The sequence below is a fragment of the Gallus gallus genome, chromosome 4 (genome assembly GCF_016699485.2).
Source record: "Gallus gallus isolate bGalGal1 chromosome 4, bGalGal1.mat.broiler.GRCg7b, whole genome shotgun sequence".
Taxonomy (NCBI): domain Eukaryota; kingdom Metazoa; phylum Chordata; class Aves; order Galliformes; family Phasianidae; genus Gallus; species Gallus gallus.
In genome coordinates this window covers 54,171,347-54,199,220 of record NC_052535.1, presented here as the reverse complement: position 1 = coordinate 54,199,220, position 27,874 = coordinate 54,171,347, and the positions used below count along the sequence as shown (strand labels likewise).

The window sequence follows — 27,874 nt, the reverse complement described above, 5'->3', positions numbered from 1 at the left end:
CATGCCCCACTTTCAAAGACAAATAATTCATGAAAGAGCTATAATTATGTGCCTGACGTTGTTGCCATAATAATCCTTTCAGGAGTTTATTCAGACATAAAAGAAAATTTTGCCTTAACTGAAATTCCGCAGGAAAGTCTAAAAGAAAACATCTGTGTTTTAAATTAACAAAATATGCTCATATTTTTTCAGTTGTGAGAACTCAGAACATGAAAATGTTTCAGACTTTTTTAACAACTAAAGGAAAAAATATTTTATAAAGAAGTCAATTTAGGTGTGTACAATCAACAAATACACAAAGTGGCATGGTTAGGCTGGTATCTACAGATTGTATAGCTAGAAAGATTATCACAGTGGGAAGCAATAATCAGAAATAAATGAAATGCTCATCCATGTTGTAGGCTTGCAGAAAAACTCCAAAGAGAATGATCTCCAGAGAAAGATCCTTCCTCAGTGGCAGTCAGCCCTTACATGGGGTCTAGGAGAGGTGCAGCCACGCTCCACCCCCTCCGGTCACACAGCTGAATTGCCTTCACCTGTGCTCCCACGGTGACTCAGTGCTTGCCTCAGGTGGTCCATCCAAGGTTCAAGCTGTGATTCAACAGTTCCCATACATGGTATTAACTTATAATCTTCTTATGGAAGTTATAGGTATGGACTTCATATATTGTAAAGCGTTATGGTAAGAGAAAGAATTGCTAATTTGCCATGTAACCAAACAGCTTCTTTTTGAAGTACTTAAATTATTTTGACAACAGTTTTACTACTTTTTTATCTAATGTCATTTTATACAGGTTTATTTGAGAGTGGTGATGGTTTTTTTTTTTTTTTTTTTTTTTTTTTCCTGTTTTTATAGGCTAGAGGGTACATAATCCACATTTTAGAATCCTCCAAATACTCTATTTACATAAAGACTGTTAGGAGATCCAAAGTCTACAAATTTTTCACATTCAGCTTCAAGTTATCACCTCTGAGTGATTCAGCTTCTCTAACTAAAGCCCTCTTTAGCTATTAAACTTAACAGTAACCAATTCAATGGCTGAGACTAGATGGCGTTCATCTTGATATGGTTTGATGGAGTTTGAGGAAATTGCTGAAAACCTACAATAATGCTGTTGTTGCTCCACAAACCAGTTTGTCTAAAGGACTGAGCCAAAATCATCACACAAAACCTCAGACAAGAAAAGGAAGCCCCTAATCCCCTAAACCATTTCCTCTTCCTACGCAACAGAACAAACTAACTATGTTGCCAATGTGTAGCATTGCATAAAGGAAAAGATGTGTCCAGTTCACTGCTAAGTCTCCTGAGTCAAGTTAAAATACACTACCAAATAAAATAGTCTGCTGGGAGACATGGAAACAAGCAGAAAAATTCCTGTGCAACTCATCAGGCCAAATGCTGTTCTCATGAGGGAGAACAATTTCTGTTCATGTGAAAATAGTTGCATTTATGTGTAGAACAGGCAAGTTTTGGAGAATATGAATATCTGTTTTGTGCCAATCAAACATCACCTAGTTTTTGAGCTCACCTCTAATGTCACCATCTGTTTGGCCATTGCTCTTTCTACAGCTTCATACATCTGTGTATTCTGGATCCCCAAGCCACAAAAGATGACAAATGCTTCCAGAAACTGCTCATCATTTCTGTTGAAAGCCTTGATCTTGCCTGAGTTTTCTTCCATCTTATTCACAAGCTGGCAAACCCCTAAGTCAGGATAGAGAAATGTGAAGAAGTAATAGATTGAATTGTCGAAACATCACCTATAGTATGGAACATCAAGAGAACTACTAAGTCTAATACCATTTAGCCTACAGTACAAACCACCACTATACATAAAAGTTACACACGGCAATGCTGTAGACTTTTTTTTTTTTCTTTTTTTCTTTTTTCCCCTAAAGCTTATTAGATGGATTTCCTTGTATTAAAGCATAAATCTTAAAGCATAATACATTACTTAGTAGACCTAAAAATCACTTACTGGGATTTACAAAGCAAAAATGTAGGTGAAATTCTAGGGTAGTTTTCATCCTGACTATTATTATTAATAGAATTCTAGATTGATATAATCCCTAAAGACAGCTTGTCCTTTGGAGGCTAATTAAATTTTTGTAAGCATGCCAGAAGAACATTTATGAAAGTCAGAATACTGTTACACAGAGTTTTTGCTTCCTTATTTGAGTCAGTACTGGAAATTTTTTAAAATAAATGCACTTAACAGATAATAACCAAGCTGAGGGTCAAAGTTCGAATATATTTGCTGACTGTATGAAGATGTGATTGAATTACAGCCTGCTTCAAAGATTACTTGAAGTCATCAAAAAGCATCTTATAGAAATCAGACTGTTAGCTTCAAATTGATTGGTAGTTGCATCTGTTTATTTTCCATTTATTTCTGCTGATTAGTGCCAGACTTCTCTGTGCACTTGTCGTTGAGGGGCCTGACAGGTAACTTTTACAAAGCCTGCAGATTAGATTTTCAGTACCATTTTAAGCAGATGGGAATTCACTTATATACCTCAATTTAGCTTTATCTAGTGCATGGAAGTTTTTGCTAAGGAAGCAGAATATGAATTAAAGCAGCTGCTTTGTAAGTATACATTGTCCAAAACAGCTGTGAGCATGATTATTGTCTTAAGCATGTCTATATGTTTCCTTGCTCTCAAGAGTGTAAGTACTAGCAGTTTTAAGGATAAAAGCTAACATTTTCCTAGTCAGTTGTAAATAAGTGTCCCAGTGAAAAACTTAGTTGCAAACTAAAAACATCTAAAAAAAAAATAGTAATTGCAGAAGTCTTATTTGGCGTAATGTAAATTGCTTCCCAGTCTGTATGTTTCACTTATTTTATAAAGAACATTTTGCAGATGAAACAGTGATTGATTTAATATGTACTTTACCAGCAAAAGGGAAGATAACTATTTAGTTTGATATTTCTAAAACACTGTAACCAACTTTCAGGTTTTCTTGCTCTAGCAGAGCTACTTGTAATTTAAATAGGCTATGTGAACAGAATTTGAATGTGTTATACTTTGCCACCATAAGGCAGAGAGATGGATTTGCTTTCTCCTTATAGATAGGAATGAAATTATAATTAATACTATTTCACAACAGTACTGATATTGAACATTATCAGCAGCTGCTCTAAGGTCTTATCAGTGCTACTGTTTTGGTTTCTTGTGTTTGGTTTTTTTTTTTTTAGGTTTTTTTTTTTTTATATGGAAGTATTTCTAGCATTGTAATACTCTAAATTTACAGACTAAGAAACCTCACTAAGGTTTTTAATTGAAAGAAACATACAGTCTGTGAGGGAGGAAGATTGTATCTGCCCTTTTACAGTAAGCAGACAAAAGGAGAAAAAGAATGTTATGCACACATTTAAACTATGGTTTTAGAAGAACAGTGGCCTTGCACGTAGAAGTTTTAATGTCTAATGGCAATATATGAACACTGACCTCTTTTCAAATTATGTTCTTTTCAGGGAACTGTTATTTTAGTATCAGAATTTCCCCTGAAGAGACAAGAATATGACAACTGTAGTTGTGAACCATTGGGCAGGCACTCTGGTATCTGAATATTGCAAACAGGATTCTGGCTTAATGGATTAGTACATCCTTAACTGGTAGTAAAAATATGTAATTTTAGAGAAGGACTGACCGAAAAAAAAAGATTATCTTTCCCTGGGAAAAAGAAGTAACTTATAAAGCTCAGGGAAAATCTCATGGAACTTACTTTCAGATCTCTGTTTAGTACTGTTTATGATTTTATAATTATTTCCATAGCGACGGTGATGTAACAAACAGAACTGAGTAAGCCATAAAAGCAAATGAATTCTTAGAAGACAAAGCATTTGGATAAACATAAATGCCTTTAAAAAAAACTACAGCAAGTATACTCTTCAACATTTTTCAAAAGATTCACCAAAGCATTCAGGGGTCGATACGTTAGCACTAAAGGAACTCAAAATTCTTTTACTGGGACACACAAAACCAAAGAAAGATTCAATAAAGTTTTCACCACATACCTGAAAAATGCACAAATCAGGAGAATAAAAAGTTCACCTCTCTTCCAGTAAGATTTGCTTGGTTTTGCTGTGGAGAGCTTTTCCCACCCTCACCCCTCATCAGCACATTCCACACCCCAAGTTCTGGTCTTAGGTATACTACTCTTAAAAAAAGAGAAGACTTAAAATGATCTTATATATATTATGCAAAAGGAACTTCGGGGTATTGTCCCCAAGAAAACTTTTTGACCTCGTCCTATGAAAGATCTGAACATTATCTGTGCAGTCCTTAAGGGACTTTGAAGTTTTCCCATTGCTTAGACTTGAAAACCCCACCTAAAGGGGTACCCTGACTGTAACTCAGCTTGAACTTCCACAGGAAAAAAACTGAAGATCTCCACAGGACATCAGATGCAACTGTTTTATCAGCAGTTAACAGTATAGTGAAATATCTCTAATTAAAGCTCAATAGTCCAATTTTTATCTTGGTCTTCTAGAGTCTGGTAGAATATATACAACAAAGTAATAAAAGAGCTCACTGAAGAAACTGATAAAGAAATTGCAGGGAACTCAATTCAGAAAAGGCTTCTCTTTCTGTTTCAGGAAATAAAACAAGATCTGTCTTCATGGAAAAGGGATCTCAATATAGACATTGATTATGTAGTTTTGTCATAACTCTCATCAACTATTACTGGAAGATGATTAAAAATGCACTCTTGGAAGATTTTCTTGCCAAATTCTGTAACATTGAGGAAGCTGCATTCATGGTACTATCTGGAAGTCAGTATATTTTACATTCTGTTTCGTTGTGGAGCTTGCTGTTGCCAGCATAGCACACTGACGTTCATTCCAATTCCCGTGGGAATACAGGGAAGTCCTGGTAATTTACAAAAGCACCATTATACCCTTGTCTGAGGTGAATCTGAAACTCACTAAAAGACTTAACACACATTAAGCATATGCCCTGAAGTGCTGTTAGGATTAGATCCTCCAAACAATCCAGGTGTTTATCCATCTTTGAGGATCCACACCAGGGCTATCTACATATTTTGAATCTAGAAAATGGTGAAGTATCACAAGAGTGTTGTAGATACTTGGTAAGTATCTTGCTTACTTGTAAGGTAAGCAGTTTACAAGCAAGTTTGCAATAGACTTGTTGGCTGGAAGCATCATAATTAATAATTTTCCCCTGCATTTGTTGCTGAGATTGTACTGTGGAACACAGAAATATTTCCATGAAATATACAAAAAATATTTTTTGTAAAAGTATTTTTTTGTAAAGATACCTACCTATCACCTTATTCTTTTTCCCATTTTTTATTGGTGTACACAGCAAACTCTTTATATGTTGACTTACACTTTCTGCACTGTCAGTCTGTTAAACAAACAAAACAAAACAGAACAGTTACACTTTTTAAGGCCAGTGTTTAAGTACCTGAAATGAAAATGCAGAGCTGGGGTTTGCATTATTGGTTTACACATGTTCCTTCAGAAAGCGACCATGTCTTTGAAGAGTTTGCACATCGTTGGCTGGATGGTATAATAAAAATTACATCTGATACAAGCTTTGGTGAATAATAATACAAGTAATGATGATAATCACCATTCAAACTTTCCAGGGACTTGCAACATCGTGCTGAAAATGTGTTGATTTTATAATAGGTTCTTTCACTTGACTTTCATGACAACAACAATTTTGCACCAAGGCAAAGTGTTCCACTCAATGCAGCTGAAAAGAGACCAGCTAGGCTTTAGGACACCTTTCTACTCTCACCAGTTAAAGAGTTGTGAAATTATCTGACATTGTCCATCTCTAGCATCTCCCCTGTACTTGCAATAGGGCCATACAGGTTATAAAACAAGAGTTCATGCCATTAAGTTAACTGTGTATTTTGTGACACTGAACATTCTGTAAACCCTTTTGGTTTGTTTGAGATGCCTTAATTAACCCACCAATGCAGTGAAAGGTGCCTTGGTGAAGACCAAATTATGATCCAAAGAATGACCAGTTTTCCAAGTAGGTCAACATTCTGCAGTCTTCCAAAGGCCTTTCATCATTTCTAGGTTGGGTATATTTTGCTATCAGTTTGTTTCATGCTCCAAGACAAGGACACTGAATTTATTTGTGAGGTAGAAGTATGGATGGGTGGAACAAAATGACAAGGCATCTTTTTCAAATTTCTGGTGAGAAAATGACCTAGTTTTGTTCTGTAGCTCTTAGTTCTAGAATAACGTGGCAGTTGCTGAGAAGTAAATTAGGGCCAATCTCTAATTGTATGTGGCACAAAAGATGTGCACACAGTAATATTTCAGATCAAAGGGGTTCGGTGAATTATTTGTTTGTTTGTCTTACTACTGTTGCTTTGCTATTTGGTGCTCTGCAATTGAGAAACACTAAATCAAGTTGGCATGTGAATTGGTTTAAGGCTACCCTAAGAAGAACCTGCTGTTTTATGGTAAGGTTCAAATGCACTGGAACTCAAACTTGTATGGAGTGAGATAAGAACAGAGTTCACAGTGCTTAAAAAAATATCTGACCCAGTATTAATGAAAAGGAAGGAGACTAAACAAGAACAGGAACAAATGGCTTTAAGGAGTGTTGCAGATATTTGAACTTTATCTCCACTGCTCTAGCCTTGTTGGTTCAGGGGAAAACAAAGATGCATGGCTGCTGAAGCCATGGTTTACATACTGTCCTTGTACGTACTGAACCTGAAGAAGGCAACATCAGGGCTCTCCTGTGAAGGAACCTATACTGGTTTTCTGCCTCATGTCACTACGTTGGCTGCCAATGCATTTAGAAAGCACAAAGTCCTTTTTATAAAGTAAGTGAACCGTTGAACATTCTCCAAAGAAAGAGGCAAGTCAGCATTTTTAATTTACTAGATACACCTGGGATTTCCCTCATGCCACGGTTTGTCAGCTTTAAAAAGATTTTGCCTACAGTCCAGCCTTAAGGTTTCTCTTATGTAGCGGTGGAGATGCAGCCAGTGTGGCTGTGTTAAAAAACATTATTTTCTTTATGTTTCTTTCACATGCATAACGTGTAAATCATCTAGATTCCAGGGAAAATGTTTAAGAACTCTAACTCCACTGACAAAGAGAAAGTTTTGTATCAGACAATCATTTGGTATTCCTTTCATGTATTTTAAAATGTCTTCAAAATAGTTGCTTATTTCTTTAATGATTTCACGTAGTACATCAATGCAATTCTTTTTTTTCTTCTACTCCTGCGGTTAAATTTGGGCACTGCACTATGGTGAGCACTCAATTATTTTTTTTTGATCTGTCCTTCATAAAATCCTACTCCAGAGCACCAGTGAAACCTTGCACAGAGAAAAAGGGAAGCAACATAGCTCCCCACCATGATGCTGCTCCTCCTATCCACCTACTGGTACAATCATAGTCAATGTTGTACTTTCTGAACTCTTGGTTGTGCGATTCAGAACAAAGACCTTGGTAAAAACCTGCTGATCACCTTAAAACTTTTCCCTCTTACTCTCTCCCTGAGTCCCCCCAGCTTACAGGCTTCTCTCTTGTAAGAAGAGTTTCTTTCAAGATTCTGCATTGAGAGGAAAACACAGCATTACAATTTTGCACTGTATTGACAACAACTTTCAGTGCACCCATGACTGTAATCTGAGTCTTGCCAAGTGGCCTTCCCTACTAGCATTCCAGTATGTGTTCAGTAGTCATCATGACATAAGCATATATCTGATGAAGTGTAAAGCAAAAGCTTCCATAAAAAAAAAAAAAGTGAAGTTGTTGCTTATCCAAAACAGCAAAGAACTTGCATGCATATCATTAATCTTTGCCAAAATAAGTAGGGAAGGGAGAGAAAAAAAAAGGAAGGAACTTCTGAGAGCCTCCTGACAATCACAATAACCTACAGAGGATTACTATGAAAACCTCCAACTGTTCTTCAATTAAATGCTTTCCAGAGAATGCATTGCAAGCTCTCCACATCATGGTGTCTATTTATTCACAAATTAATGCTAAGCTTTTTTAATAATGGCTGTGGAGATACCCTGCCTACTTTGTGAGTACTTTACTATTTCTGCACTGATAATGGATTTTAGAAAGGAAATGTTCTAAGTTTCTTTGTATTTGCAGGATTCGGTGACCATTAAATTAAAACAAAAACATAACAAAAACTAAGGGGAAAGAAAGGAAGATTTGAAAGGTAGATAGAAAAGAAAAAATCATTTCTGAATTACAAAAGTTATTTTACTTACTGTCCAGGGAAATCTTCTGTCTTTGCAGACATCTGGGATGTTGAGAGGCTCCATTGTATTCTTGACATACTGAGCATACATATAATTGATTTTGTTTGTATCACAGTCCCTGAAAGATGCAATATTATTTTTATGTGCTTAGTATGACATCAAGTCATTTCATTATGCAAAGCAGGTAATTGTAAATATCCTTCATGGATAGGGCCAAGGAAGATATAACCAACAGCATTATAGTGGAACTGAATTCAAATCCTGTACACTAATCCATCTGTCATTGCAAAATGACTGGGAGGATTCATTTATACACTGCACCATTTCTTCAATATTCCAAAATTTTTAACACTGAATGTCAAACTTAAGAAATAATACAGGACATGCAGATGAGGGACAAAGAATGAGCAACTGGGTTTACACTGAAATAAACAACTCTTAAAACAAGCTATTTGCAAATCCGACACACCTGAAAAATCAATATTGTATGAGACATGCATATTCTTTAGGCTGAGTGCAGCTGGTAATACTTGTGAAGTTTCTACGTCAAAGTTTATTTCAAGATTGTTCTAAAAGAACAATTAGTACAGGGATTCTGTTATTGGAATAGAGATGTTTTTTTTCCAAATTGAGACATAAAATACTTTCACAAGATCAATCATCTCCTGCTTTTGTAGACATGAAGTTTTTAATTAGGAGAGTTCAACTCTATCAGAACACTTTGCCAGCATTTGAGGAGGGCGTATGTCCTAGTGATGCATGTATTATTATCAAGCTCCTACAGTTTACTCTGACATTTGACTTGACTTTAGTTATCCTTCTGGTACAAGTGCACATGCAAAAGACGTTCGCAGTGCTAAAGGGAGAAAATTATTCTTCCATTATTTCACCAACTTGGTTATATAAGGCAATACCCCAAAATTCTGAATGCTAGTCTGATTTGGGCTTGATTCAGGGTCCTTGATTATGTAATAAGCCTGAAATTATATCTTGTAAACTAACACTTCCCATCTAATCCATGTAATTAGATTTCTTCTGTTGCCTGATAATGTGATCTTAAAACAAAGCACCAGTTCTAACTCCAGTGGCTGACTCATAGTCCATGACATGTAACTGTGCTGTTTCATGAACTAAATTCAGATATGCAGCTAAGGTTCTAGCATTCCATCCCTATCAATTATGAGAAATAATTTACTGACAGTCCATGCAAGCAGTAAATTAAATTCTGAGCACATCAACTGGTAACCATAAAAAGGATAATAAACAGGAAGGTAAATTCTGTCTCTTTACCTAACAGCTATCCTGTGATCTTATGACCATTTTGTACCTATGTACTTTATGACTGTACACTGTCTAAAATCCCAATAAAGTTTGAGAGTTATTTGCTTTAGCCACACACTTCGGAGTTCATTTTCAAATACATATAATTAAAACTCATATCAGAAATGTTCACTAAAAAAAAGAACAAAGGTATTGAAATTTTAATTTTCTCTCTGGACACGACATCTGTAGTACTGTATTTTTGATAGGACTGTGTCTCATTCTTCTGACACTATTGGTATCAACTGCTTGTGATGACAGACAGGTTATGGAGGCAGTTAATTTTCAAAACTTAAATATAGAGAGGTTCAGATTAAATTTTGCCAACTACGTAATCTGAATGTTTGAATTCAATTATTTTTACGTCTTTCTCTTCCAGTTTAAATTCTTAGTCATTTCTTGAAGGTGAGTGAAAGTTAGAATTTTAGGACTTTTCTTTCGATTTTGTCAGTCATATTCCTTGAGTTGTAGCCTACCCTTGAGTTGTAAAAATGAACTTTAGACTTGAAAAAGTGAAGAGACCAGGCCTTGTTCTCCTAGACTTCTCGATGTGACAATTTGTTTATGTATGCTTCAGGACAAATCTGCTCCAAAACTGATAGCAGAAATATGTGGTAGCTGGGATGTGGGATGAAATGGCACGCAGGTCCTTTATTATGAAAAATAATATTAAAAACATAATTTCTTCAACATTTTCCAGTGGTTAACAAAAGGTTAATGTCATTGTTTTACCTCTTCTGGTTTTCTGCTGAATCTTCTAATTCCTCAGCTTCCATATGAAAAACACTAGAAAATGAATCCTGAAAAAACAAGAGGATATTATAATTTATACATATGGATGTCATAACTTAGAGTAGTAGTATTCATGTGAAAAGCCTGTTGCTATTATCAATATCTCTTCTGTAATAAATGTAGATATAAAATTTCATATCAAGCAGCAACAGTACAGAATCCTATGACAAAAATATATACTGAAGTATCTTGAATCTTTACTGATCACTCTGAGAAATGCCAGTATATAAGCTGTACCATCTATCTCTGGAAATTCCAGATTTGAACATTCATCCAAGTGAATGCACAAAGAGTGCATAATATCTGCTTTGCTTGAGGAGATGAGGACACCAATGCCTTTTAAACATTTCAACAAATCTGTATTGCTTTTCACATAGGTTTTTTTCCTACAGTTAAAAATCCTAATTGCAGGGAGAAATTAGATTCTCTCTGCGCTAAAGATTCCAACTACAGACTGGAAAGTAAGTGCTGGAGTTTGGCTGACTTGCAGAGACAGTGTGACTATGTGAATACATACATTATGTAAATTCCTCTTCTGTACTCTCGTATCAGTGACTTGTGACTCCTATCAGAATCACTTGTATCAGAGTGACTCTCTTAAATACGGTGAGAGAGATTATTACAAAATAAAATCCTTCTCCTTTTCTGCAGTCTACAGGATGCTCACACCTCCTCTAGGGAATAAGCATTTCTGCCTTTAAATAAAAAAAATCCTACTCACAGTACAATCTTCGTCCACTATGAAGATGGTACACCTCTGCACTTGCATGAAGGATATTATAGTGGCAGCTATCTTCTTCAGAATTACTTCCAAAGACTGTTGTTCTTCAAAAATAAGGCTGGCAAGATCAAGAAGCACCTGGAAAACAGGTCTTTGTGAAAATTTGACTGGCTGTGATGACAGCAATAATTACTGTTTACTACTCAATGTGATTCTTCCCCTATTCTCTGAACCAAGGAAGTCAACATGTACATCTATAACAAAGATTAAGCTTTGGCTCTCATACAGACCGCAAGGAAGCAGTAATTAATAGCCAGTTTGACGTATTTGATGGAAGAAATTGATAGCATACTTAGCTGTCTGATGTTTTCAGTTGGAGAGACAGAGTAGATTTTGGCATTAACAGCTGATCAAATGAAATTTGAGAAGTCCAGACCACACACAGTAATTTGCCGTTAGGAAACCTAATAATTTCCTATGGCTCATGTGTGCATTATAAGAACATCAACAGTGATATTTAAATTACTTAGGCCTTTCAAACACAATTATTCGTTGTAATTCAAACAAATCCTAATGAACTCATTTGGTAAAAACATCATTTAGACACAGGCTGTTATATTTCAAAGCTCCTGCTGAAGGACTTAGCTGCTCAGATGTAGGCAAATTATATTCCCTTTATCCCCACAGGAAGCATGAAACCAATTTGAAAAGATTATCGAAATTTGTACCAATTTACAAACACTGATATTCACTTGGAAACTTGGACCTACCAGAAAGTTATTAAAAGACATGCTGCCTAGTTGTTTCTCCAAAACCTTTTCATACCATTAGGGTAGACATACACCACCCATAGAGGCCATGGCATTTATAAAACATCAATTACATAGATGGCTACAGAGTAAAAAGAAAATTCTATTTCCTGTCTGATCATTATGGAAAATATTGTTAGTGACTATTTATAGTTGTAGGGGTCTAAAAGAGTAATCCATATAACCTCTACAATTTCGCATGGATAATTTTACCTGAAATTTCTAGAGTATGGAAGCAACTGGTTGTGTAATATACACAGTGAGCCACAGGATAACTTCAGGCAATATTTAGTATATTGACATAGTATTATACATAGTGTTCAATTAGAGAAATAAAAATCACCAAGGAAGAGCTGCCATATGAGAAAAAAAAACAAAACAGCAGAATGCACTGAATTCTAACTAACTATGATTTTTGTATTTTTGGGACAAACCTGTTGATCATACCTGATTACGCCTGTTTTCAAGCAAAGATGTTTCATACAATTGAGCGTTGTGAAGAACAATTCCACAAAATGCCAAATATGCAGCAAAATCCTGAAGACAAATAAACATAAGCTTTTGATGAAGATAGTGTCCCACAGCTTCTTAGCTTTATTCGAAGATAAACTGTTACATTTTTTCACTTTGAAGTATTAATTGACATTTGAAGATATTTCTGGCAATCATAATCTTTTTTCCTCAAGAATCATTTCTCCCTTTTTTAAAATAACAGTCTGTCAAGTTTATCCTGGTGAAAGTAGGATCAGAATAAGAATCAAGTCATTTTGTAATAATACAGATTTTACCTAGATAAACACAGCACAGACAATCAGCATCTGTTATTATGGGGAATTCAGTCTCTTCTGAAGTGGAAATAATATTCTTCTAACATAGCAAAACCACAAGTTTCTTTTCCCTTTCTGAATGGGATTAATTCTGATATCTTGCAGATACTCCGTATGCATTTTGTTTTAAATGGGGAAGTTTTCAAAAGGAAAGAGTCAATTCTGATTTTTTTATTGACAGAGATTAAATCATCTTCTTCAGCTTTTTTTTGCTATACAGATTTAATGTGAGTTCCAGAAATGTCTGGAAAGCAACTACCGTGTGAGAACTGGGAGTCAAGTTGCCATCTCCTCTTCTGATGATCTCATATATTTCTAATTTAACCAAGGCTTTTCTCTTCCTGCAATTGCTGTATTGGGAAGTGATACAGTATTTGAAAAATAATCAGTAGACAAATTTTAATATTCGAAATACATATTGTTGGGGATGCCAGGAAAGTTAATATCAGTTCATAAAGATTATGCCTATTATAAGCTATAAAACTGTCCTACAGTGTATTTCAATAGAGTAAGTCTGTGTTTCAGAGACATATGAGAGGTATCATTCTGATCCCAATATTAAACTACATCCCATCTACTTTTCTCATGGCTTTACATGCAAAGAACTGCACTGTAACAAGGAGTTTTCTTTGCTAGAGGTGTTTCATTTTTCATAACTTTAAAACGTCTGATCAGTGTGAAAAGTAGTAACATATTCAACCCCTGCTCTCCTGTGAAAACAGAGACATAAATGTCCAGCTTCTATACCTTTTCATCTTGTTCCGTGAAAGTCCCACCAGTTCCAGATTTCTTATTAATTGCTTGAGCCACACCAACAACCTAGTGTTTTAAAAATGAAATAATTAGATCATTTTTGAGGAGTCTGTCATTGAACTCTAGTATTCCTGGACATAGGTGAAAATAAATGATTATTACATGTATTCCTTTGGTTGACCTTTCGCATAACCAAACGTATTTAAACCTGTTTATTTCTTATTTATTTATATTACAAATTTCTGAGCATGAACCTGACTTATCAAAAAGAAAAACAGTGGCAAAAAGTCCTGAATGCCATTATGAAGAAGGGTTGATTTGATCCAAGACTTGTTCTATAAATTGAAACAATCATCTCACAGAAGGGCAGCAGTAGTTTATACTTCTGAAACTGTAAGCAACATCTCTCTCTACTGGTCATCTACTTTTGTGTGTAGAACCTACCCTTCCTGATAGCTCTGATGAAGTTTCCAAGACCTTCCCCTTCTTACTCGAGGCTTCTTACAAGATCTCTCTACTGTGATCTTTTTGCTTTCTGTTTATTTCTGAAACTGTTCAGATAGAATTTTTATCTTGCTGAAAAACAGTATACACAGGTTGGGTACCTGCCAGAATCAAGTTTGTTACTGTAAGTATTTACTTTAAGATAGGTTTTGAAAAAAATTGCTTTGAGATTGAAGTAATGTAAGACCATTTCACGTTGTTGATGACAGTAGTTTTCTCATCTTTTTTAGGATAAACAATATCAGAAGAAAACTATGGTGTGTGTATGTTTAAGAAGCTGTATTTATGTGTTACTCATGAAATTTATAACTGCTAAACTGAAGGAGGTCATACAGTTATATTTTTGTAATGGAAAAGACAACAATTTACTGTCTCTCACACCGGCATTCCCAAAATACTGATGTTACAAGCAAGGTCATTGTTCTGCAGCATGAGTCACTGCCAACTGTGGGCTCAAAAATGTCTGTCTGAAATAAAGCTCAGCTGTCATGTCCATTTCATACAACACAAGGCTTCCCACAGTCAACTTCTCATTTACTTCAGTGACGATTTCTTATCTGGAGAACATTCTCACTCTAATAACAATATACTTGCCATATACATTTCTACAGCAAGCTTTGAATTGTAAGCAAATCCTTTAATAAATCTATATGCTTTTACATTTACATGTATGTGTAAACGTAATGTGGAAAGACTAACGCTTAGGCCTTTTCTCCTACTGCTATCTTTTCTGGGTTTCTATTTTTTTTTTTCTTTTTTTTCCAGCTTTGGTCCAGCATGAAGGAAGACAATCTTAATGAGTTAAGAGGCTCTTAAAGGTGAGTAATTCTGTCTTGTGTAAACATCTCCCCCACAATGAAAGGAAAGCTGGACGTGCTTAAAGCTAAAAGGAAACAATAACAGGACCATATTAGTACCACAGAAAGACTACTTAACCTCCCTTCATTAGCCATGCAGGTTTCTCATATATTAAAAAAAGCCTGTGTTCCAATGGTAACGGTCATTTTTGTATCTTTGTTAAGTCCTTCCAATAAAAGCTTTTAATAGAAGGGGGAAAAATACCAAGGTGAGTAAACCAATTAAAAATTCATAGTTGTCTTGATAATAACAATTTCATGCAAAAGACAAACTGTATAAAGTACTTTTTTTTAGTAAAAAATATTGACAAAAAGAATACATTTTCCAGTAACATTCTAAGCTTTTAAAGAGAACTTTGCTTTATGTGCAATTTTTGCATATAAAATTACACATTTTAAAAATTAAACTGATTCAAATTCTGGCCTGAATTGTATCTATACCAGTACAAATTTAAGTGAACTTCATTGAGATGTGTATTATTCAGGTTGGGTATTAAGAAAAGTTTCTTCTTAGAAAAAGTGGTGAGGCATCGGAACAGGCTGCCCAGGGAGTCATGGTCCCTGGAGGTGTGCAAGAAATGTGTAGGTGCTGCACTGAGTGACATGATACAGTGGGATGGTGGTGATGCATTGATAGCTGGACTACATGATCTTAGTGGTCTTTCCAACCTTAATGACACTATGATTGTATTAGTTACCAGTTGGAGTCTTGGCTACAAACGAGTAATGAGGAGAAGATGTAAAAAAAACTCAGGGAGATTTGTTCCTTTTACTAAAATGATAACGTAATTAGGACAAAAGTGATAGCGTTTTAGGCTGTCACTAAATAACATACTAACACTAAACAAACATAGGCCTGCATTTTAGAGAATCCTAAACATAGTATGAAACCCAAATCTTCATTTTTCAAACTTACTATAAATCTGAAGACATACGTCTGGTCCCTCCAGATGGGTGTTATGTTCACGCCAGCAGAAAATTTGAATAAAAGGTTGACTGTAACTACTATGAGCTCAGCTGTACAGAAATGTTATTCAGATAACAGGTATAACAAAAGTGATATATTTGTGGCAGTAAACAAGACATATCTGTATATATGAGATAAAGCAGATTCTCTACAAAGCCTGAAGAACTCTGTAAAAAAAGTGACAGCCCACTTGAATATTCACTGATGTATGTAACTGTTCCAGTCTAACAAAAATATGGTTTTTTTTTAATTACTTAGACACTGTTTCATCTTTGTTCCTTAACAAGTAAGCACCAAATGAACTTTCTTAAAAGCTGCAGCACTAAAGCAAAGATAGTTACTTTTTGTCACTGTCTTGCTGTGCCTACAGAATTACCTTGCATATCTGTTGTTCAACCAAGGGAAAACTAGTAGGAAACAAAGAGGCTTAAACAGCCATGAAAGGGGATGACTGCTAGAAAGTCATAAGGAAGTGCTATGGAAAGAAGAAAGACAAGAATAAGGGAGAGTAAACATTCAAGTAATTACTATTTGCTTGTACTTAGGTATCTGCAGTCTTGTGTCCTAATCCATAAAGTAACCAGTGATCTGTTGAGTTCTAAAAACTCTTTTTCATGAGTCTGACTAGGTAGGGTGTTACACATACCAGTCATGCAGCTCGTAGCAAGACCCTCTATTCAGGTTTGCTGTATTTGAAGTGCAAAAGGGGTGGGCAGAAAATAATAAGCTGTACGCAAAGGAACTTACTCCTTCATCCAGCCTTCTTTAAAATCACTAGACAAAAAAAAGATCCTCTTGGATCAGATACCAAACACTTTGTGATTTGCCATTCAGATGCCATAAGGCAGACATATACCATGAACACAAAAGCAGTTTTGATGATGGAATAGTTCTTTTATTGTCAGTCTCAAAAAAGGAAATAAAAACAAACACCTAACAGTTAGTGAGTTGATAGCCATGCCTGTTTTTCCAGATCAGAACACATCTCTCCTAATTGTGTTCTTGCTGGCAACACAAGCAATCCTCCAGTGCTGCCGCTTGTTCTGTAACCTTTCTTCTTTAGCTGTAACACTTATCCCATTCAATAAAATGTGATCCACATTACAAGGAGATTTCTTTTAATTATCAGAGGGCATTATTTTTTCTAAGTATTCTCTTTCAGTAGTTGTCGCCTGCCTCTAAAAGTAGCAGGCTACCTAGAATGTTTCTTATCAGATGATAACTAATGACTTCAGTCCTGATAACTGTGAACTGAATTTTATCTGAATTGTTTTGTGCTGCAATTTTCTGTAAATTAAGATTTCAGGCCTAATTCTGTGAAAGCTTTTCCAGCTCTACAGGGAGGCAGTGCCCTTTTTAGTTTGTTCTTACTTCAGCTGATTTTAAAAAGACTGTTTTGCATCCTCAGAATATTTATTTATTTATTTATTTATTTATTTATTTATATTTATATATATATATTTTTTTCCCTGGCACCTGAAAAAAATAACATGAAGCCAAAAATGGTAACAGGAAGAGGAAAACTCAATTTTTATGCCTTTGTAAGGATGGGACATATTCACATGAAAGGACAAATTAAGTGGTTTTAAGCTTCCTTTGCTCTCCTGCTCTTGTAGAACTTTGATCAGGCTTACAAAATTATCCTGTAGCGACAGACTTGTGTTTACAGGCTTTCATTTTCAATCAACAAAACTTTCACATCCTCTATCATTTTTGCAAGCAGTAGCCTGCATGATTCCTAGCAGTCTAGCCACTATAAAATATCTCAGCATAAGATGAAAATCCACCTGAGAAACAAATTACTGTTCTCCATAATCCTGCAGCAAGGCTGCTGCTGGAACTGGAGTCTGTTTCAAGTGAGGTTGGCTATTTCTACTCTGTACGAGGTTAACATGGTTACATTTTATGAACTTCATCAGGATACTTTAAAAGACTGTTGTAAACAGAATACCACCCTGATGTATTTGGAAAAGCTTCATGGAGAGAGGAGATAGAGCAAATTTAAACAACAACAGCTAAATAACTGAAGTGCGTATTGCCAGAAAAAAACAAACAGTTGCCTTGCCAATTAGTAGGAAGTTCAGTCTCACATAGCTGAGGCCTAGAGCCTGAATGACAAGTCTCACTTAATACAACTAAAAGTTCCCACATGAAAAAATACTACAGATTTTAATAGAAAGTAAATAAAAATGGGATATTATGGAAATTACTTCACACAAAAAATGTAGAGATAGCAGAAACTGATGTCATTTCTGTACACATTTCTGTACAAATTCTGCACCAGTCATGGTGACTCTCCCAGTCATGAACCATCCATTCTACAGATATCCCAAACCAGAGAGCTGTACTGACCCTTGTATCAGTTCTAGATAACTCTGCAAATTGGTTTAATTTAATGACTTCCATTCAAGGCCTTTCGACCTCATTCACATTCCTCATTCAGGTTGGATATTAGGGCGAATTTCTTCTAAGAAAGAGTGGTAATGCACAGGCTGCCCAGGGAAGTAAGTGGTGGAGTCAATGTCCCTGGAAGTGTTTAAGGAAAGAGTAGATGTAGCACTTAGGGACATGGTTTAGTGAGCAACATTGGTGATAGGTGGACAGTTGGATTAGATGATCTTAGAGGTCTTTTCCAACCTTAATAATTCCATGGTTTTAAGATTCTTCAGTGGTCAAAATTAGCAAATGATATAGCCTTGTCTGCCCCAAAGCATCATGTGGCAATACTTATGGCATATGATGAGATGGACAGAATTTCCATTTAATTATTAGACAATCACTGTACAGTACTGATTTACAGGTATCAGGAATTTGATCAAAGCCCCTAAAGTTGATACACAGCTAAATCACTTTGTATTTGCAGTGTTTCATGTGCAAATGAGAACTCTTTACAAAGCTAGCACTATCCAAGCATCTGTGATCTGATCTTAAAGGATGTAATGTAATGTTTCTGTGGCATTTCTGTCAACAAGAGTAGATTGAGCAGGGGAATGAAAAAGGTTCTACTATCAAGTGAATGTGTTTCTATTCTTCAGTGCATCTGTGCAGACAAACTTATACTTTACTACTTTTCTCTTGGCAAGATTAATACTAGTTGCTGGGTCCTTTTTATGAGCTCTTCTGTGAATCAAACTGTTTTCTTCATCTATGGAATTTCTTATTAGTAGTTATTTTTAAGTAAGATGTTGGTTTCTCACATGCCTCATGGAAATAAAGGAAAATGTGAAAAACATCTACTGGAAAAATCTTCATTCTTCAGCAGGCCCAGAGGATTTAATAATCAGCATGAGATTTTCTTCCTGAATTAATGACTCTTTTGTTTTAAAAGAGAATACCAATACTAAACAAACAAACAAAAAAAGACACATTTGCTTCTCATTCTCAGTGTTTATTTTTGGAAGACTTCCAGAATTATCTTTTGACTGTGATTGCTGACATGGGCTAAGGAAGCATTCACTATCTTCAGTATTTCTAGAGGGGCCTTGGGAATTTATTTACTTATTTATTTAGATTTTACAGGGAGGAGACAGTATTCTTTTTTTTTTTTTCCCTCAAAAAGCAGATGGCAAGTTGAAGACTGTTTCCCTGACTCTGACATCTGTCCAGAAGCATATCAGCAAACTGTTACAGTGAGAGGGACAAAAACCTTCTGGTAGAGACTTTAAAATGAGAAGGAAAAAAAAGGTGTTATCCTTTCCTAGCAGAAATCTTCTGGTTTAGCTCCTTCAAATTATTGCATATAAGAGTGTACCTCTCTCCTCAAAATTCATGTTGGCTGAAGCTTTCAAAATAAATACATATCTGCTTCATTTCCATTTGCTGATGCACTTAGGAGTAGAAACCTAGCAGAAGATACGGCCAATTGCAGGTTTATTCAGCCTGTAAGTCATGGCGTATTTCACCAACAAACACAAGTCCTATTCCGTCCTCCATCTACCACGAGGACCCAATAAGAAGTTAGCACTCCCGCTTGCAAGGCCTTGTAATTCATTTATGATCACAATTATGGAAAACACAGACTTTTTTCCATTCAACAAAAGAGAAAATGGGATGGCATGGGTGAAATTTAAAACCTTACATCAGTATGACATGAAGCACTGCTCTCTGCATGCCCTCCACACAACACCTGATTTGCTTGTCAGCTGGCCTAGGGCCAGCCATGGCTGCTGCTGTCTGAAACAGGGGAGGCTTTTAATTGGGCATGAGAGCAGGAGAGCAAGACTAGAAGTGTTGCCCATGAGGCACTATCAACTCAAGCCAATTTCAAGCTCTCTCCTTGGAAATATTGAAAAAACATTTAAAACCAACATTTATGGTAGGTAAAGGAAATTCTGGGTGATTGTCTGGGTCAGCTAGAGTAAGGTTCAACAGATCAGCTAAGTCAAGAGCTTAATCAGTTTATTTAATGAGAAAAGGCTCACAGCAGTGACAGTCAGGGTGACGTACTTCGTAAGAAGATTTAAAAAAATGGAAGAGCAAGAAAAAAGCTTTGAAATAGTCTTGGCAGCATTTGTTCTTGGAGTTTGAGGACTTTGAACTATCTGGAAATGATAAATAGTCTGAAAAACAAAGGAATTACAGGAGAGAAAATCGCCATCTTAAATCTCTGGTGCACTCTATGAAGAGCCTTATACTATGTGAGCATTCTAAAAACTGGTGATGTGGCTGAAGGCTGTTACAAAAAACAAACAAAAAAGAAATACAAATTACCTCCCCAGGTAAGAAAGTGGATCTTGCCTTTTTTCAGTTCCATTTTTATGCTTTCTTTGTCTTTACTGAATTCACTCTTGAATTGCTCAGCACAAGGAGACATGATAATAATTTCATAGTAAGAATTCTCCCTATCATCATATTCAATCCCTAGCATCATATTCAAAGAGAGAACTTCTGTGACAGCTAGCATTGATGGGAAATGCATGCAAGAGATTAACAAGCAGAGACACATTATTTTAGTTTAGGAGTGATTTCACTTTAAGTTAGATGAATGTTGTGTTTAACACAGTAGGTAGCTAAGCACCACACAGCCATTTTCTCACTCCCCCCAGAGCAGAGAGAATTGCAGAAAAACTAAAATTCATGGGTTGAGGTAACAATAGTTTAATAGGACAGAAAAGGAAGGGAAACTTATAATAACAATAAAAGAATATACAAAACCAGTGATGCACAATGTAATTGCTCACCACCCACTGACCAGTGCCCAGCCAGTCCCTGAGCAACAGCAACTCCCACTGGCCAACTTCCCCAGGTTTTACTGTCCAGCATGATGCCATATGGTATGAGGCATCCTTTTGGCTGGTTTGGGTCAGCTGCCCTGGTGCTGTTCCCTCCCAGCTCCTTGTGCCCCAAAACGTTTTCTGGCAGGGCTGGGCAAGAAGCAGAAAAGACCTTGACTTAGTGTAAGCACTGCTCTGCCACAACTAAAATATCAGCGTGTTATCAACATTGCTGTCATCTTAAATCCAAAACATAGACCCATACCAGCTACCAGGAAGAAAATTAACTCTATCCCCACCAAAATCAGGACAGTAACTTAACAGAGATTTCTCTAAATTATATAAACACCACATGTTTTCAATGCCTGGTCTTAAGCACTTCATGTGTTTCTAAATTTATTATTAACTTAATAATAAATTTTAATAATAAATTATAATAAAAATAAAAATAATAAATAATAAATTAATTTTCTGTTAACCAGAGTTAACAGAATGTAAAAAATGTTTTAGACAATGATAAAAACAATTAGTGTCCTGTGATGAACATAATCTAGATACAATCCAAGTTGATGTACACTAAACTCTTAACTGCAATCTGAGAGTGTGCTGACAAAGACCAATAAACATGCAGAGAATTTGAATGCTGACAGATACTGCATACAGGAACAATGAATGGTACCTCTAGAATTAAATACATACATTCTACTTCTGCCTCTTGACAATTCCATTTGTCTTATATTACTGAGCAAGATAAGATAAAGTTGAAGTCCAGGCAATCATAAGCACGAAGTCTTTTAAAAAGAGATCATTCTATGTTGTAAGATAACAATCGACAGTTAAGAAAAGTTTAAAGAATTGGCATAGCAAGAAACTGTATTACATGAAGTGATCCCAATACTGCAACTTACCTCTTCCCTATGATTCTTTATTGGCATACAGAGAATGCTCTGAGTCTTATACCCTGTGATCTGGTCAACTTCTGCATTGAATCTTGGATCCTGATACAAGAGAAAAATATAATTATTTGAATACTTGCCTTTTTTAAAGGTTGAAATTGTCTGATATATGAATTAACTGTTATATAGGATAGCAAAGGTTCCATTACTACCTAATAAGCATACAAAGTTGTTACTAACAGTGTGTTCAAAGAAAAAAAAAACAGATCATGAGTGCTGGTGGATAAATACAATTGCCTGACAGAGCAAAAAAAGCTGTCAGGAGAAGCCTTTCTTCAGCCTAGACCATCATTATAATTAATTTATGCACGTATTTCCAATACAGCTTTTATCATCAAGGGAAAATTACAGAAATATACAGAAAGACACGTGGCCACAGAAAAACCAAGTTTCATGAAGATAGTTAGTTTTTTTGCCTTACTCTTGCATCTTTTGTTTTTCAGCTGAATGCTGTTATAAGGCCTTGATTTTTTTAAGCCTCACTATCTATTTCTAAAGGCTGCTGTCTTTCCTCTCATAATTTATTTCAAATTGAGCGCAATGACCCAATTCAAGGAGAAACTTCTAAAATACAAGGATAGGTAAAGTCCCACTGAAATCATGTAATTAACAAATGCTTAGGCATTTTTTGAATTTCTTGAAAATTAAAACAATGTATGCAGTCATTCTGCACTCCTTGTAGCTTCTGAAAAATACTACCTGGTAATGGTACCCAATACTGTAACCATGCTGAGAGTAACCAAGACATGATCAATCAGAAGTGTTAATTTTTATCTCTGTACATTTGTATCAATCAATTAATTAATTTATTTGATTTCCATCACCCCTAAATTCAAAGCACAAAATAAACATATTGAAAGATTCTGGAAATAAATGATGTTAAGATAATATGTAAGAGAAGTCTTCTCCCACTGCTGGATTCCCTTCGGTTTTTTCATCTAGCTTTGTATTAAGTTAGGCAAATTACAGAGTCTTATTTTATTTGGAAGACTGCTATACAGTTCAAACCCTCATCCTGGTCTTGTTCGTTCCACTCCTGCTCTTTATGCCTCAGATGCAATCAAATCCTCAAAACTGTTTCTCGTTGTAGGACTGTTTTTTTTTTTGCAGACAATTACACTCATAATTTCATTCATTTTGGTGCAGAAACCTAAACATTTACTTGTTCAAAGCTAGAAGTGCAAATAGTAATGTGCCCATAAATGGTTAAGGCTGAAAATCTGGCTGCTAATGACAAAGTTAAATAATTTATTTTGAAGTTATCATTCCAGTTGCATTAGTCATAGCTCCAAGTTTCTGCGTCTGTGTATATCTGTAATACATGTATTATAATTGGAAATTTACTGTCTGCTTTCCATCTTGACTGGTGTATGTCAGTATAGCTCCAAATACATATACTAAAATGATAACATTACATCAGCTGATAATATGGCTTCTTCTAGTTTCAGCAATAGTTCATGACAGGTTTTCTTGGTTTACCTCATACGCATTCTTGATGTTCAGAGGCTGGCCTATAGCAGCTACGTGGCCCACGATGCCCTTGTTCCACTCCAGGCGAATGCAGTTATTTGAAGCTTCTTCTAGGGTGGAACCTTCAGCCACATCAAACAGCCTGCTTACAAGAAACTTCTCGTTAGAGCTATCCTCACAGACCAAGAAGAGGGAATAGCGATCAGCAGCTATAAGCTCATGGATATGCAGGAAAATTTTATGGCAAAGTGCTGTGACATCCAAATGACTAGAAATGTCTTTCACAAGTTCTAAAAGCCTTGAGCACCGATCCCCTGCACTGGTCCCAGTCCTTGGAGATTGCAGAGGCATCTGTTCCTTCTTTTCAGAGCCAGAGAGGAAGCTTACTGCTCCTACTGAGTCCTTGACAAAAATCGGCCTTAAGGGTCTGTCAAATTCTGAAGCAGAGATTTTCCTTGCTGGTGTTCCAGAGTTGGTGTTCTCAGAGCAGGCAAGCTGCTGACAAGCACAGGATTCACTCTGAGACTTGGTCCCCTCCTTGCAGACAGGGATGGTATGAACTCTCTCAGCAAACCATGCATTAACCATTTCTCTGTGAAACAAAAATAAAATATAGTAAACGATGTAAGTTAAAAATCGTCAGGAACTAATACATTTTGAAGACACTGCAAAGAGGATAACTTTAAACATTTTCATACAGTGAACATGAGTGCACCTTTGGAGCTCCTCTCTATCAATATTCTTCTATTTTAGGCAGCGCTTAGCCTATGTTAAGTGGTACTGTTTTATCCTCCATAAAAAGAAAACTCTTTCTCCTTGAAGGAAATACCTGAATAGGCAGAGGAGGACTGCTTATTATTTGGCTTTCAGGATACAGAAGATCAAAAGTTTACACTAATTTTGTGCTTGCAATTTATAATTTCAATTATTTATAAATGAAAATGAAAAATCTATAAATTGATTTATAAAATGTGTAAGTGAATGAGGACAAAACTTCCTGTTTTAATTTTACATTTCTATCTTGATTTATCTGTAAGCACATATATCATCAATAACATAGTATACTTTTTCTTATCAGTGTAATATTTACTCTAATATTTTTCTTGTCCAAAATTTATTGATTCATTTTAATTTACTTAATTTGCTCTGTAACAAGGCTTCCTCACAGCACATGATCTGCTCTCAGTAGAAGTATTTTTTTCTGAATTACATAATGTTTGGTCCTATGAACAGCAAATATCTTATTAAAAAGTCTGATCTTTTGGAAACCTTTCATGGTGGTCATGTTTTAAATTTGGGATATTTTTTATTTGCTCAGCAGACCACAGGAATTTCAAGAGTGAAGCTGAATGAAACCATGGAAATTAATCAGGTTAGTCAGCCAGTGATCGGTTACGGGCATCAGCATATGTTAAATATGTGGAGCACAGCACATGGCCTTTCTTTTATTAAACTATGTTGTAGAATGCAACACAGTAAGTTAGTTGCTAATTGCTAATTCATATGAATTCATATGAATAGCAATGTAACTGATTAAAATCTAAAATTGACCAATACTATATTTATTAGCAAGCAATCCACAATAGAAAACTTATCTGTCTTACACTGAGTAGGTTTGAAAGATTTCTCAGATTTTACAATTGTATACAACTCATAGGCCTCAGCTGCAGACAAACATGCTATGAAAAATTAAAATGACTTTAGAAATTGTGTGACTATAAAAAGAGCACTTGGTTAAAGAAAGTCATGGTGTTATTGCACACATTCCCCTTCTGTGTGAACTACCTGGAAATTCTTCCCTCTCCTTCAAAGCTGTTTTTAGTTGAGGCAAGTCTCATTTAATAAAGCACTGTAAAAATATATTCTTCTCACACTAATGTGAGACCAAATAAATACATGATAGATTATTATTATTTTTAATATATTTATGTATGTTGTCCTGCTTATGCAAAACCTTACGCAGATGGGTAATATCATTCATAGCCCTAGTGATCTTCACAGAATCACAGAATCATAGAATGGCCTGGGCTGAAAAGGACCACAATGATCATCTAGTTTCAACCCCCTGCTATGTGCAGGGTCGCCAACCACCAGACCAGGCTGCCCAGAGCCACATCCAGCCTGGCCTTGAATGCCTCCAGGGATGGGGCATCCACAATCTCCCTAGGCAACCTGTTCCAGCACATCACCACCCTCTGAGTGAAAAACTTCCTCCTAATATCTAACCTAAATCTCCCCTGTCTTAGTTTAAAACCATTCCCCCTTGTCCTATCACTATCCACCCATGTAAACAGTCATTCCCCCTCCTGTTTATATGCTCCTTTCAAGTACTGTAAGGCTGCAATGAGGTCTCCCCGGAGCCTTCTCTTCTTCAAGCTAAACAAGCCCAGTTCCTTCAACCTTTCCTCAGAGGAGAGGTGCTCCAGCCCTCTGATCATCTTAGTGGTACTCCTCTGGGCCCATTCCAAGAGCTCTGCATTTTCCTTGTGCTGGGGGCCCCAGGCCTGGATGCAGTACTCCAAATGGGCCTCACAAGAGCTGAGTAGAGCAGAACAATCAGCTCCCTCTCCCTGCTGGCCACCCCTTTTTTAATACAGCCCAGGACATAGTTGGCCTTGCTGGCTGCAAGTGCACACTGTTGGCTCATGTCCAGTTTCTTGTCCTCCGGGGCCCCCAAGTCCTTCTCCACATGGCTGCTCTCAAGGAGATCTTCCCCCTAGTCTGTATAAATACCTGGGATTGCCCCAAGTGCAACACCTTGCACTTGGCCTCGTTGAACCTCATTAGGTCCAAGGGCCCACTTCTCCAGCCTGTCCAGGTCTCTCTGGATGGCTTCCCTTCCCTCCTATGTGTTGGCTGCACCTCTCAGCTTGGTGTCATCTGCAAACTTGCTGAGGGTGCACTCGATGCCATCATGTGTCATTGATGAAGATGTTGAAGGGCAGCAGTCCCAAGCCCAACCCCTGGGGGACGCTGCTTGTGACCGACCTCCACCCAGACATAGAACCATTTATCACAACCCTTCAGCTGAGACTGGCCAGCCAGTTCTTAATCCATCGAATACTTCATCTTTCAAATCCATACCTCTCCAATTTAGAGAGAAGGATGTGGTGAGGGACCACGTCAAAGGCTTTGCAGAAGGCCAGGTAGATGAAATCTGTATCTTAAAGGCTGAATGTCCACTGTGGTCACATAAGACATTTGTGAATTTTCTGAAGATGAGAGCATTGAGTTTCATAGAATTATAGAGCTGTTTGAGTTGGAAGGTACCTTAAAAGGTCATCTAGTCCAGCTCCCAACTCTCTAGTTGTAAGGGTCTTTGTCCAAAGCCACTAAATAAAATATTGGACAGTATTAAGGCAGTGAGAGATTTGCCTCTGAGTTCCACAGAGCTAGGATTTCATTCCTCATTTTTCCATTTTCCATAAAGCTCCTGAAAAAGTGCTTGCTATAGCAGTAATACACCTCAATCAACAGCTATTATAACTTTCCCAGCAATCTAAAGCTAATCCAATTATTGGAAACATTATGCCAATGAATACAATGAAATTTCGTTGTTATTCTGAGTGAGTTTTGGTTCATTGCTTAGTTACTTACTATTCAAGGACCTAAACTCTGTTCTTTTAAGTATATTAATAAAAACTACTGATGATCTTTTTTAATTACAGCAGTAATACATACTTCTTGTGAAATCACCTCATTCAAATATTTCTTTCAGTGAAGAAACATAAGGAACATTTGATGTATTAAGACTTCAATTTTAACAAGTTTACTTATAGCACTTACACAGCATAAATACTAAATGTGGGAGTTGTGACTATTCATTGCTGAAATATATCATATATATAAGGCAATATCACATTTACAAAAGCTATTTCAATGAGAATCAAAATAACTTTTATAACATTCATTCATTTTATAACAGAATAAAAATTAGTGATGGCAATGACTAAAAATATCCTTAAGAAAGATACAAACATAAATGGAAAAAATGTGTAAGTAAACCCAGTACAACTTCTAATATAAGTGCTGATAACTTTTTATCATACATACTATGTTATATTTCAAGGTTGGTTTGTTTTCTGTTTTTTTGGGTGGTTTTTTTTCATTGTTTTGTTTTGTTTTTGTTTTTTATATTCATCTCCTCAAAAGAAGCAATTACTTCAAAATTTTAGCTTTTTCTAAACAAAATTTAACATCTAGCACTAAGGCTTCAAGTAAGAGCCTGAAAATATGAGCTGAGTACATTTAAAACTTCAAACACAGGAAGATAAGTAGGGTATAATCAATAGTTTGAAAAGAAGTCTTGTGAGTTGAGCCAATTACATGCTTGCGTTTGCTGAGTTGATTTTTGACCACTGAGGACAAGCACTAGTGTAAAATAAGATTTATATGTGACTGTAATAGCTTAGTATGAGATGGAGAGAGCTTTCTTGAACTAGCCAGTGATTACATATAGGA

At 36.1% G+C, this 27,874-nt stretch overlaps 1 protein-coding gene and 1 long non-coding RNA gene across 20 annotated transcripts in view; one reads left to right on the top strand and one right to left on the bottom strand.

The window, feature by feature from the left end:
* The window catches only part of PDE5A (phosphodiesterase 5A), a 133,401-nt gene that overhangs the window by 25,716 nt on the left and 79,811 nt on the right, over positions 1–27,874 (bottom strand). For all 12 annotated transcript variants that reach the window (NM_001398114.1, XM_046940149.1, XM_046940146.1 and 9 more), the window contains 9 exons: positions 23,423–24,005; positions 21,896–21,985; positions 13,441–13,512; positions 12,314–12,403; positions 11,058–11,195; positions 10,277–10,344; positions 8,234–8,342; positions 5,289–5,373; positions 1,530–1,705 (listed from right to left, as the gene is read on the bottom strand). In NM_001398114.1, coding sequence (NP_001385043.1) covers positions 1,530–1,705; positions 5,289–5,373; positions 8,234–8,342; positions 10,277–10,344; positions 11,058–11,195; positions 12,314–12,403; positions 13,441–13,512; positions 21,896–21,985; positions 23,423–24,005 — 1,411 coding nt within the window. The remainder of the gene's footprint in view (positions 1–1,529; positions 1,706–5,288; positions 5,374–8,233; positions 8,343–10,276; positions 10,345–11,057; positions 11,196–12,313; positions 12,404–13,440; positions 13,513–21,895; positions 21,986–23,422; positions 24,006–27,874) is intronic.
* The window catches only part of LOC107051713, a 145,820-nt gene that overhangs the window by 38,288 nt on the left and 79,658 nt on the right, over positions 1–27,874 (top strand). For 4 of the 8 annotated variants that reach the window (XR_006939054.1, XR_005859175.2, XR_006939055.1 and 1 more), the window contains exons 3-4: positions 14,716–14,768; positions 24,732–24,785. This is a non-coding gene — a long non-coding RNA (uncharacterized LOC107051713). Of the gene's footprint in view, positions 1–14,715; positions 14,769–24,731; positions 25,524–27,874 lie in introns of those variants that run through there. The other 4 variants (XR_006939053.1, XR_006939058.1, XR_006939057.1 and 1 more) reach the window with 2 other exon arrangements.